Source organism: Notothenia rossii (assembly GCF_949606895.1).
Source record: "Notothenia rossii genome assembly, chromosome: 8".
NCBI classification, from domain to species: domain Eukaryota; kingdom Metazoa; phylum Chordata; class Actinopteri; order Perciformes; family Nototheniidae; genus Notothenia; species Notothenia rossii.
The window spans coordinates 68,329,060-68,341,724 of record NC_136906.1 but is presented as its reverse complement, the minus strand read 5'-3'; the positions used below and the strand labels follow the sequence as shown (position 1 = coordinate 68,341,724).

At 39.2% G+C, this 12,665-nt stretch overlaps 1 protein-coding gene across 5 annotated transcripts in view; it reads left to right on the top strand.

Annotated features, from left to right (window-relative positions):
* The window catches only part of stxbp5a (syntaxin binding protein 5a (tomosyn)), a 91,351-nt gene extending 79,179 nt beyond the window's left edge, over positions 1 to 12,172 (top strand). Inside the window, exons 20-27 of one of the 5 annotated variants that reach the window (XM_079642793.1) lie at positions 576 to 629; positions 2,627 to 2,677; positions 3,756 to 4,037; positions 4,774 to 5,143; positions 5,915 to 6,080; positions 6,454 to 6,565; positions 6,667 to 6,887; positions 9,328 to 12,172. In XM_079642793.1, coding sequence (XP_079498919.1) covers positions 576 to 629; positions 2,627 to 2,677; positions 3,756 to 4,037; positions 4,774 to 5,143; positions 5,915 to 6,080; positions 6,454 to 6,565; positions 6,667 to 6,887; positions 9,328 to 9,369 — 1,298 coding nt within the window. In that variant the 3' untranslated portion in view covers positions 9,370 to 12,172. The remainder of the gene's footprint in view (positions 1 to 575; positions 630 to 2,626; positions 2,678 to 3,755; positions 4,038 to 4,773; positions 5,144 to 5,914; positions 6,081 to 6,453; positions 6,566 to 6,666; positions 6,888 to 9,327) is intronic. The other 4 variants (XM_079642795.1, XM_079642794.1, XM_079642797.1 and 1 more) reach the window with 4 other exon arrangements.
* The last annotated feature ends 493 nt before the right edge of the window (positions 12,173 to 12,665 follow it).

Below are 12,665 nucleotides of genomic sequence, written 5' to 3'. Positions count from 1 at the left end.
TATCTGCTTATTATTTTCAATGCTTAACCACTTACAGTTATAGGACAGATGGAATTGATTATGCAAATATATTCAAGCAGCATGACAAACATTAGTAGTGGGATAGCAACCCTTTTTTCTTTCCTTTTTTTTCCCTCACATTTAATCCTAGTGTTTTAAATGTTCTGTTTTACATATCAAGTACTTTAAAATCAGTCGAATATGTTCTGATTTAAACAGTTACAATTTTTATTTAATTGGTTTAATTCAGTAAAAACAATAAAACAAGTAGACCCTTGACATTTGTGAAATGAAGAGGGATCAGAGCTTTCCCTGACTAGATCTACCCGGCCAATTCTCTTTGTTATAAAAAGCAGGCAAGTATAATAATTCACAGCATTCTTTCATCTGGGAATCCGTTTCTATGGTTTTTTAACCAAATAAAGGGCATCCTCAACAGATCAAAGGCCAGCTTTCCACTCAGAATTTAAACATGGGATTTATTAGGGTAGGATTTTGTGTGTAGTAACAAACCAAAGGGTGTTTCTAACTGCACATTTATTCTACTTTACTTTCCCCCCTTACAACACCAAAAGTGTTGATGTCAAACAGCAATCTTCAGCAATTCTACAATGGAGGTGGTAGAGGAGGTAAGATTGGCCAAAGGCTTTTATAAGAGGCTGTGTAGGCAGGACAAAGTCCACATTTGTCGTCCACCTAGTTGCCCCCACCCCTGTCTCTGTCCTCCGTGTCATGGTCACCACAGTGAGAAGAAATAGACTAGAGAATAGAGTGCCTAAGTTCAGCTTCACTTCTGGGTTAGCTCCTCTTCCACTATCTTTTGGTTCTCACTGTATTGAATTATAACAGCAGCAGTTGTTTTTTTCTTGGTTAAAATGAAAAGGTGCTCATATTCTCCATCTGTACTCTAGTATATGGTTAGAAAAGTATACACCGAAAGCTGAAAGCTCATGGAGCAGAGGCTAACCTGGAAGCATGGCAGTAATTAAGCTTTCTGTATACATAAAATACAGCTTAACTGCCTTAGATACACATTGCATGCTACATGTATGTAGCACGAGTGTCATATGTAAACGTGCCTGCGTGTTATCTCTGTCCTGACCTCCTGTAGCAGATTCCCTGTGTGCGTTATTGGCTCTGTCGATAGTAACAGTATGATGACACCACAGAGTGGAGGGCAACTCATCTGTCCTACTGTGTCTTTGTGTACCTTCAGTGTGTGTTGATTATATGATTACATATCAAGTGCTCAAAGTTTGTCTGCAGAGCGTTGCCTGTTCTGTATCTTAACCTTTTTCTGATTCAGGTGACAATGAGTAGGTAGGTAATGGTATTTTCCAAGGACTGCCACATCTGAGACTGGATTTGTAACCTTTCCCAAACCAGTACTTCTCAAACCAACATCAAATAACTTTATTTAACTAGGCTGACCTCAATTCCGTCGCTTGAACATTTTAAGCCTGAATATTCTAAGTGTTCCAATATTCAGTATTTTCCCGACTCTTCTTATCCCTTTGAGGTTAGAAACCATTTATTATTCTTATATTTTAATGGTTTGGTGACCTCATGTAATTCCCATAGGTCCACCAGACTGAGCAGAGGTTTAATTATAAGCGAAAACCCCTGTGTGGAAATGCAGGGCCCTCACATTTAAAGTAGAAAGATGGTAGGTGTTTACCATGTGTTAACTGTAGGTACTGTATGTGTTCATAAATGATGGAGAGGGCTGGAAAACAGCGAGCTTTGAAAACTGGATTATAGGTGAAGCGTCATTCAATTGAAGTCTTTGGAACTTCGTTTAAAAGGGGAAAAAAAGTAAAGAAGTTAACCCAACAACATTTTTGCTTGTAAATATTAGGGATGTCCCTAATATTACATCTAACATCTAATATAGGTTTCTTCATTTGTCAAGGTGGGATTCTGTCAGTTTTAAGGACCTGTAAAAAATTACTAGCTTGCAATTCATTCATGACTACCATAAGTGAATGTAACATCTAACTGAACACATGATGAAAGTCCCCTATTCATCACACAGTATTTCTCTAAAACATCTAACACTTTCATTCATTGACGTTTCTGTTTATAGGTTCACTGTTTTGAGTGACTATTACAGTTATTAATATAAAAAGTAAAAGAGATACAGTTCAAAAGAAGGTGACCACAGTTAAGGTAGCCTACATTAAGTAGCAGTACTTCAGTAACCATCTTTTTCACCGTCTTCTTCCATCTCCTTTTCAGTATTTTCCGTTTCCTGTTGCCTTCCTGTCCTTGGTGCATGCTCCTGTGGCATGAGGGTCCTGAATGGCTGTGCAGTTTCGATGTATCTCAGTGTACCAGTCCTCTCTTGCAGGGCATTGTGCAACAAGAGGTTACCTCTTTTGTGTTGTCTTCCACAGCATGCCTCTGTGATATACAGAGTTGTCTCTGAGTCTTTGCGCAGTTTCTTCTTCTGTTTAAAGCATATTCGCTCGTTTTATTCAATTCAAAATCCCCCCCGGCACTTTGTTCCACAGCCTTTTGTCCTTTTTTGGTGTATTCAAGCCAAATACTAGTTATCGAGCTTTGCATGGCATCGTGTGTTAGCGTAGACGTGTGTTTGTAAAGAGGGATGTTCTCTTTTTTCCAGCAAAGATGTCACGGAAATTAAGCTTGCCTACTGAGCTAAAGCCAGACTTGGGTAAGCTTTGACTTCGTGTCTCAAAACAATTTGTATGAAATGCAGTTTATCTTTCTCCCTTCAACTGGACTCCACCACATCCAATTAGTCTGGTTTTATCTGGTTATTAGCCTCAAAATGGTCAAGCTGTGCAGACATTCTCCTAAGTGTGCATGAATCAAAAGTAGCACTGATCTGACCACTTGAAACAATTGAGCTAAAGCAAAGTTTTAGAAATAAATTCAGTGTGAAATCTTCTGCCGTGCTCAGACTCCCACTTTTTGACCTTGGTGGGAGTTCTCCTAGAGGTCAGTGGTGCTATGCCAACTCCATCTCACCGTAACGCTTTCTGTTACTTTTGCAGCTTTCTTTTTCTCTTCTGTGTTCTTCATGTCTTTCCTTTCTCTGTCTGATTTACAAATTGTCCAAATAAAAGTATTGTCACTGGCAAAGAACTTGACATTTTTCTTCCTCAGGGGTGCACAAGATTCTTGTCAAAAACATGAACATTGGTTGCGACAGTGTCCAATTAGAATGTGCAAGTGCCAATACATTTACCTGTATGGTTGCCTTGGAGTTCCAGTGTTTCACATATGTAACCAAAGTGCCTGACAGCCGGTCCGTCCGTACTAATAGACTGCTGATTGGGGTGGTACAATCTGAAAATGTTGGTGGTCCTGTATTGCATTGGATTTGTTTCTATTGTAAAATATATAATTCAAAATATGTACAGTGTAATGCAAAGTCACTTGTTGCTGCTTTGTTCTGATCTGAGATTAATAAAACCAGCCTTTTATGTATTACCCACTGTTAAGAATGCAAACAATACTCTAGGATTAATTTCCCAATGTCTCTCCTTCAATTGTCTGACTCAATATCTTGACTAGATAATCATTCACTAAATAAGGTTTTTACCCAACTGTTGTGTCTTGTCTTAAAATGTAATGCCTTTAACGTCCCAATTGTTTGTTTTACTAACACTGCCAAAAACCTGTGACCTTAATTTTGTATGTACAGTACAGAGACCACATCTGTGTTGACTATCTTGTGATGTCACTGCTGTGTGGGTGCTTTACCTCTCTCTCTTTTCTCCCCACTGTCTTCCTGTCTGTATGCCCGCCACGGGGTGCCAACCCATTAGACCATCGGGACAATTCTTTCAGCCGTTCGCGCTCCTCCAGCGTCACCAGCATCGACAAGGAAGCCCGAGAGGCCATCAGCTCCTTCCACTTCAGTGACACCTTCGCCCGGAAGGGGGACAGCACGTTGACGCCCTGCCTGTATGTGGGCACTACTCTGGGCACCGTGCTGGCTCTAGCTCTCACATTGCCACCTGCTGGGGAGCAACGGCAACTGCAGCCAGTTATCCTTTCACCTACAGGTGAGTAATGGAACATCAAAAAGAAAGAAGGGATGGAAAATACAATGATGCATTATTTTATAGTACAGGGGTGTCCAAACTTTTTTCACCGACGGCCAAATACAGAAAAATATACGAAGGACTGGGCCACTCACTAGAGGTATATTGCCTCATAAGTTATATATCAGCAAAATCAATCAAATTTAGGTAAATTATTCTTAATCACAGCTCTCCAGAGGGTTTCAATTATTTTGTTTTCAGCTCATTCCTTAAGCCTATGATTGATTATCATAAGAGGACATATGAAGGGTCTATTTCAAGCTTGTTGAAATAAGTTATTGGGCTTTGTTCTTATCAACTTGGATATGTTCGAAAATGTTTTCAACTTGAATTGACTGAATTTCTTTGAAAAGTGGGCTCATTAACAAATGAATACTACTGTATAATCTGTTTTGATCTATATGTCAGATGTACAATACAAGACAAGCACAAGTTTCATTTGAGGGCCATACTGCATTATAACTTTATGAATTTGCTGAGGGCCGATTCAATATGGCCTGTGGGCCGCATTTTGCCCCCCGGGCCGAAGTTTGGACACCCCTGCTATTGTAGATGAAAACCAATTTATTTGTGCCAACCCTCTATTATAAATCAGAGTTAAATGGTTTGAATACAATAGCGTCACTATAAAAAGATAAAGCTACTGAAACGGAAAAATCACATTTTCTATAACAAGCCTTTTCCTTCTGTTCGATAGGCATGTTGGTGCGGCTGAAGGGCAGCATCATGCGGATGGCTCTCCTGGACTCAACAGGTTCAATGCTGCCGCCTGCGTTTGAGCCTTGGTTTGAACCCAACGTAACAGCAGATGGGGAAGAAAGAGAGAAGGTCCGCAAGCGCCGGCCTGTTTCAGTGTCCCCCTCCACCTCCCAGGACCTCAACGAGAGCCAGTATGCTGTGGTGTGTTCAGAGAAACAGGCCAAAGTCATTTCCCTCCCCTCCCAGACCTGCATCTACAAACACAGTATCACTGAGGCCTCCTTCATCCTGCGGGCAGATGTTGTGCAGATGAGCCAAGGCGTGTCTCTGGCCTGTTTCTGTGCCAATGGCCACATCATGACACTCAGGTGAGAAATGGTCTGCATCAGTCGGAAATTCCTGGGTTTAATGAAAATGTATCAATTAAAGTCAGATTATAAGTATCATGTTCAGAAGATCAGATTTAAGGCAAGTTGTTTTTAAGACCAAAGTTGCTGGAGGAACCAGATTTGTTCAGAATGATAAGGACAAACTTACTAATTATATAAAGTACAGCTTTAATGTGTAAATTAGCCAATAAGAGTTTTTCTAGATTGGTTCTGACCAATAAAGGAGCAGGAGGCGGGAACAACAAACATGTTTTTTAGCTCATAGGGATCGTGCATGAGGCTTGAGATGGTGGTTGGGTATTAAACTATGTTTTGGGCTCAATATGAGTCATTCCGACATTCTGAGCAAAGCAAACAAATAGATTATGGAAAAGCGGATTAGGCTGCAGAGATAGAGAAGTGTATTGGATTGATTTAACTCAATATAACTCAGAGCTGACCACAGCTTTTACTTTCAGTTTTGTTACATATGCCAACAAACCTATTGCATATTCAGGGAATGTTTAATGTCAAAAGACAGATTTCAGTATCACTTCAATTGTATTTGATGATTAAATGATGCTATGGTGTTTCAGGAGATTGCCCTCATGCTAAAATACAGTGTTGGAAAGTCGCAATTCTATGTTACTAAAGTAAGCACAGTGATCTTGTGTTTGGGTTAGACTTAAATTCCAAATTAATTTATTGGCAGGCTTATAGTATTCTTTAGATCTGAAATCACATACATCTTTTCTGTATTTCCTTGTCTAGTGTGCCGGGGCTGAGACCACTCATGGATGTAAACTACCTGCCTTTGACTGACATGCGGATAGCAAGGACGTTCTGCTTCACTAACCTGGGTCAGGCCATGTACCTCTGTTCCCCCACTGAGGTCCAGAGGATCACCTACAGCCAGGACACCTGCGAAAACCTACAGGTCAGTCAACATTAAACATACAGGAAACACTACACATGGATTTACCAAGTCAGTTTATCTAGCTAGCAAATAAGCCAAGATAAAAAAACAGCAGGAGCCTTTTTTTGCACCTTGAATAAAGTAGGAGATTGACATGATGTTTCACAATAATATCAACGTTTGTATTGGTCCAAAGCTAACGTAGGTGGGAGTAATGATCACAATAAGCTTTTTTTTTTGACACGATAATCCCCATCTGTAGATATTTGTTTTTCAATGATACAGTGCAATTTATAGAAAATGATATCATATTTTAATTATTTCAACAATTTATCATTTATTTATTGAGATGATTTATTTATTCAGCAGGATGATGTGTGTGTTGGTCTTTCAGGAGATGCTGGGGGAACTTTTTACACCGGTGGAGACACCAGAGGCCCCCAACAGAGGGTTCTTCAAAGGCCTCTTCGGGGGAGGAGCTCAGTCCCTGGACAGAGAGGAGCTATGTAAGCCAAACCTACTGATGCCCAGATCTGCAGTCCTTTGTTGATTCATCTTCTCATCAACACATCTTGCCTTGTTATTTTCCTTTCATATCCTAAATCAGTTGGTGAGATTTCTTCTGGAAAGGCAAACCGAAGTCTGGCCCAGCACATCCCAGGCCCGGGTGGCTTGGAGGGGATGAAGGGGGCAGCATCAGGTGTGGTTGGAGACTTGGCTCGTGCCCGGATAGCGCTGGATGAAAGAGGCCAGAAACTAGGCGAGCTGGATGAGAGGACAGCTGCCATGATGACCAGCGCTGATTCCTTTTCCAAACATGCCCATGAGGTAACAGAAAATGTTTAAAAGTGTCAAATCTAGAGCAGGGTTGTCAAACTCAATTTCATCGCGGGCCACATTCGTATAAAGGTTGCACTCAAAGGGCCGGTTGTAACTATATAAATATATAATATACATATAAAATAATGTATTATATTACATTATTGCCTCTGATTTGGATTATTATCGGATAGGATAATAATTTACTAATTAACTACGTCTGAAAGCAGAAGTCCAGGGCAAATAATTGCAAGTCTCTTCAGTGCGCATGTCACACAACGAGATGCATTGTGGGACATATAGTTTATGGGCAACCTGCTTCTGTAAAGTGGCATGATGTAACCGTATAATAAACGTATTATATTCTTTGCAAGCTCTTGCGGGGCCACATAAAATGAAGTCGCGGGCCGGATTTGGCCCCCGGGCCTTGAGTTTGAGACCCCTGATCTAGAGCTAGCATGAAACTACATGTATACAGTCCCTCACAAAATGAAGCAGTCTGCTAAAAATAAATTGTTAACTGAGAAATAGTCCTCTTAAGGCACAAGACAAAAGTAATAATATGGATATACCTGGTTTCACCTGTATTAGCTTCAAGTCAAAATCAACTTTATTGTCAATCTTCCAGTTTGTGTGTACAGACAGAGAGATCGAAATACTGTTTCCCACAATCCCGAATACAAAAACAAATGTATATAAAATATTAAAATATGTGTGCAAATATGTATATATATATATATATATATATATACACAGTCAAAGACACGTTTCTACATGTGCACACATTGAGACCTAAATAAAAACACAACAATCAATATGTACAAAATAATTTTGATTGTCTATTAGATGATGATTAGATGCAATTTGTCCTTAAACACACTGCATACTGTAAGAACATTATATACACACTTGATGCAGTGCAGGGATATACTTAATGTATTCTTAAATACTGAGCTCTGTCTTCCACAATTATTTTCAGAAATATTACTCATTTATACTTATTAACCACCAGAGGGCAGTATATGCCTGTATAACGTATGCAGTACTGTTGATAGGGAGCCATTGTCAGATATACAGAGATATGGATTCAAACTATGTTAGGTCTCCTGTTGCCTGCAGTGCTTATTATTTGATCAGGTGAAACAAATTAAAGTAACAAAATATAAATGAGTGTCATCAGAATAATTAATATTGATGAGAGATTTTAAACCATGAATTAATTGTGAGAATCATAGTTTGTCTAACTCACAAGTTTGGAGAATTTTGTTATTTTTTAAAGGTCACGTATTATTCAAAATCCACTTTTTCATGTCTTTTCTACATAAACATGTGTAAAGAGATTCTGAAAGTTTCAGAGAAAAAAAAGATTCACAGACTTTTTGTCCTGATCCATTTATATAAACCTGTCTGAAAATGAGCTGATCAGATTTTGGCCACTTTATGATGTCATAAAGATTTTTTGGCTTGTTTAACCATTAGCCAATCAACAACCAAGGTAACCCCCCGCCCCCCCGTGCAGAAAGCAGAGCAGTGTGTAAAATATATATCACTCAGTATAACAGGCCTACATTACTCTCTTTGTTTGTAGATATCTACTAAACTACAGCATACAAATACGAGTCGATATTTTTCTAAGACCATTTAGTGCTTCACATAATAAAATACACAACGGCTGTAGCCTGATTATGCTTTAGGAGCTGTAGGTGTGTGTGGTACAGTGTGTAGGTGCGTGTTGTACAGTGTGTAGGTGTGTGTTGTACAGTGCATAGATGCGGCGGACAGACGGGTCTCAGTTGGTTTGGTGTCCTATGCTTACTTTTAATACTTGTAAATACAACTTTTGGCCTGTAATTTAAATTCCCCATTTTAGCGACCAGAGAGAGGGGGGGGGATATATCCATATATTTATATAAATATATGTGTGTGTATATATGTCCGCATCTGTAGCCTGTTATTGTCTCATTATACCGCACTGTCAATTAATTAAAAGTAAATCTATAAGTCGTCATGAACACATCTGTCCATCAGACAGAGGGCTGCTGTGCCTCCTGTCATCATTAATGGACGTCTCTTTAAAATGACCGCTCAGAGGAGAGGAGTTCTCATTTCTCTAACCGCCTGCTGCTTCCCCTCCTCTCTCCTCGGTTCCCCTCCTCAGTTCTCCGCTCGCATCTCCTTTGGGCGGGACTAAGTCTCGAGGGTAGGAGTCGAGGAAAGGAGTCGAGGAGGGGAAATTTAAGAATTGAGAAACATCTAGAGAATCAGTACTTTTGAAACAGGGCTGAAGCAGAGGGGCTTATTGGATGCTACAATGATCTGTTTGGTATTTGGAGCCAAGCACTTCAGAGATATGTTTGTATCAATATATTAAAGGTCTCGGATATATACAAACAGTATAATAGGGGACCTTTAAGCAATGTTCTAACTCCAATATGTTCTGTGTGTCCAGATGATGCTGAAGTGCAAAGACAAAAAATGGTACCAGTTGTAAACGGTGACGGGGGAGGAGCAGAGTTATGTGGACGCGACTGTCACCTTCCATTGGCTCATTTGGACTCACCGTGACCCCCCCAACCATCTGTCTGTCCATACATCCATCCCTCCAAGCCTTCTTCACTGGGACACTTGGGATTATCTTCCCTAGCACAATGTTGAATACTGTTCTTACCTCAGTCTTAGGGTGGAACTGAGGGGTAGACAGGGGTGAAGGACAATCTCAGAGGGAGCACATAAATGGTGTCTTTTAAAAAAAAGTTTTTGTCTCTTTGTTTATCTCTGTTCGACTTCTCCTCCGAGGTAGCCGATTGGCCCACGCACCTGGAGTTTCTTCATACTCATTTGCCAAAATGTCCTTTAATGTTGTCTCCACTCCGAGCCCATCCGGGGGGGCCATGTCAAACCGACGAACATAGCTGAAAAAAAGACAAGTATCTATTGAAGAAACAGACTAAAAAAACATTCTTAACAATGTAAAAAGAAGGAAAAATAATCTAAATACATCATTATATATACATAAATCTAATAAATGTGCAACGCTGTATCCACTTCCGAGTGACAAGTACAAAAGAAAAGGAAAACTCATCAAAGAGGAAAGAGCAGCGTGTGACGGCGGGGATGGAGAGACACAGGAAGAGCTGAACAGTGACGCCTCCTCTATGCAGAGTCACAGGGATAAAAGCAACTTAATCTGATGTACACTGGATATTTCGTCATCTCGCTCAACCTCTAGACTCTCCTCTGTATCTTACAGACTTTCATATCGTTACCAACAGTGTGTGCGTGTGTGTTAATTTCTATTTTCTTGCCATTCCTCTATTTGTTATTTGTTGGGTTTATTGCTCTGTCTGTATTATTGGAAAATCTCTTATTTTTCTATGGTTGTGAAAGTGGATGATATTTGATTTGTTGAAAAAATACTTTTTGTGGCTTTTATCTAACAACTCAAATTAATTTCTCCTTATGAAAAGGGCTGGAATCTAAAAATGGAGGGCAAGGATATAAAAGGCATATATCATTTAGTACTCACTGACATGGCTACATCTGATTTACTGACTCTGAAATCTCAAAGCAAGTGCGTATGAACCACACACTTTTATTGTTTACCTGATGTGATGTTAACTGCCTCTCCCAACCTCTATTGTCGTAAGCTTCCGCAGTTTGCGAGTGTGACTGTAAAATTCCGATGACATCAGTGTTAAATACACAAAAGTCTAGCCAGATTTTGTGGAGTTTCCAAGTTCTGCAGTCCACGTCGATATGGCGATTACCTTCACATGAGGGGAAACAACTATTTGTGTATTCATATATGCAGAATAATAGTAATACAGATGTGTAATCCTTTAAAAGCATATGTTTAAAACACATTTCAGGTTTTGCTGACAGTTGTCTGTATGAGAAAGTTATCTTTGTGATTTATTTGTTTATATTTATTTATAAGGGTGCAAAAGACAGTTGTGTTTGGTGTCAGAAACGTTCACCTCCATTATTATCTCGTTTCTATTTCCATATTTGCAGTAAAGCTGAAATGTGGTATATCTCTCTGTCTACCAGGCTTTTAACCTTTATTTGTATATAAGTAAATAGTTTGACAATCTAAGACCAACTGGAAAGTAGATGTCGAGGTTGCTCGAGCAGAAGAGGAGAGAGGCCATATTTTTTCTGACGCCAAAGAGTTGCTTTAGCTTTTCCATTGCATTATAATTTGGCTCATCATTTCACCGGACGGTATCGTACATACAGACAGGATCAGGTCCATTAAGAAATATATTATTCATCATCTTTCAGGGTTCAAGAAATGGAGACATTTGCAATGGAACTCAGCCATTTATAGTACTATGGTTTCACAATATGTCATATATGTAACTTTTGGACTAATGTTTGAAGTGCCCTAACTGTCGGTTGATAACAAAACAAAAACCTAAACCATTCATCTGTGTGTTTGTTCATGAATGAGTGTTTATATGTCCCTCTGTGTCAGAGTGTGCTCATGTAAATTAGGTGATATTATTTAGGATATTGGTTGTTAATAATTGATGTACAAGTCAGCAGGCCGTGTCCAGTTGAGTGTCTGTTACACTAACTCAATCCACCAATGATGATAGCAAGATAACAGTAGGATAATGAGCATTAGAGAATGACCTCTAAAAATCTGGTTTTATTTAACTGCCGCATGTCTGGTCTTTGCTCACATGCTTCGACTCTCCTCCACTGCAGTCTTTGCCTTTTCCTCTCTTCCTCCAGTGAGTCTTCCACTGACTTTCTGGGTCCACAGCGACAGATATGGCCTTCTCTGTGTTTAGTAAAGCATTGTTGTGTGGATGTTGGTAGATAGCTCCGTCTTTAATCCCCAAGGTAACAAATAGGAAAAAACTACTTCAGGAAAAATAAGTAGTTTTTAGCTAGAGTTCATCCCCCCAAAACTTGTTCTATGTCTTTCCCTCCAACCCGGCTGTTATTTGTGTTATACTCGTTTTATTTTGTTTAATGTCATACCTGTTTTTCATCTTCGTGTGACTTGTTTCTTGTCCCTACATACAGTATGCAGTATTCTTACCCGATACAATCCACACACTCAAGCAGCAAGAGGGAGTCCTGTCTATCTGCCATATGCCATCTTCTGTCCTGGATTCAACAGTTATCAGTGGGTTGCAGTATTTTTCTCATTGTAGCCAATTTTCTTGTACAGTTTTATGCAACTTTCACATGGATGTTTATGACTTTATCTGCTGCCACACAAATTTAAAATTATGTAGATAGAGATTACTGTGCAATGGAAAATAAAAGTGGAAAATGTATGTTTGGTCTTAAAGCATCTTTAAAATACTTCTTATACAGAATTTAATCTGTAAATATCTAGCTGCAGATTCAACAAAAACATGGAAAGGATAGAAAGTACAATTGTGTACAAAATGTCCGTACATATACTAGAACAAATACTGTTTGCGAATATTAGGCTGTTGATTTGGAAAATGTGTTCCTATTTGTATCTGTACACTAGATGGCAGCAAACACACATGCTTGTCTAAATGCTAGCTAAAAACAATGCAATCCTTCTATCTTATAAAAAAAATAGAATAAATGTATGTAGGAAACAAACTGGTTATACAATTCAACTGTAAAGCAAGAATCAATTACTTTCAAATGTTCTGTTAAAAGAACTAAATATTGCGTTAGTCACTGTAATTGCTCGATTTGTTACCCTATGATCTTTTGTGTGCTTATACTGTATTGCTCACTTTCACAATGCTGTATTGATCACACTACGTGACTTTTGAATGTGCTCTCTGG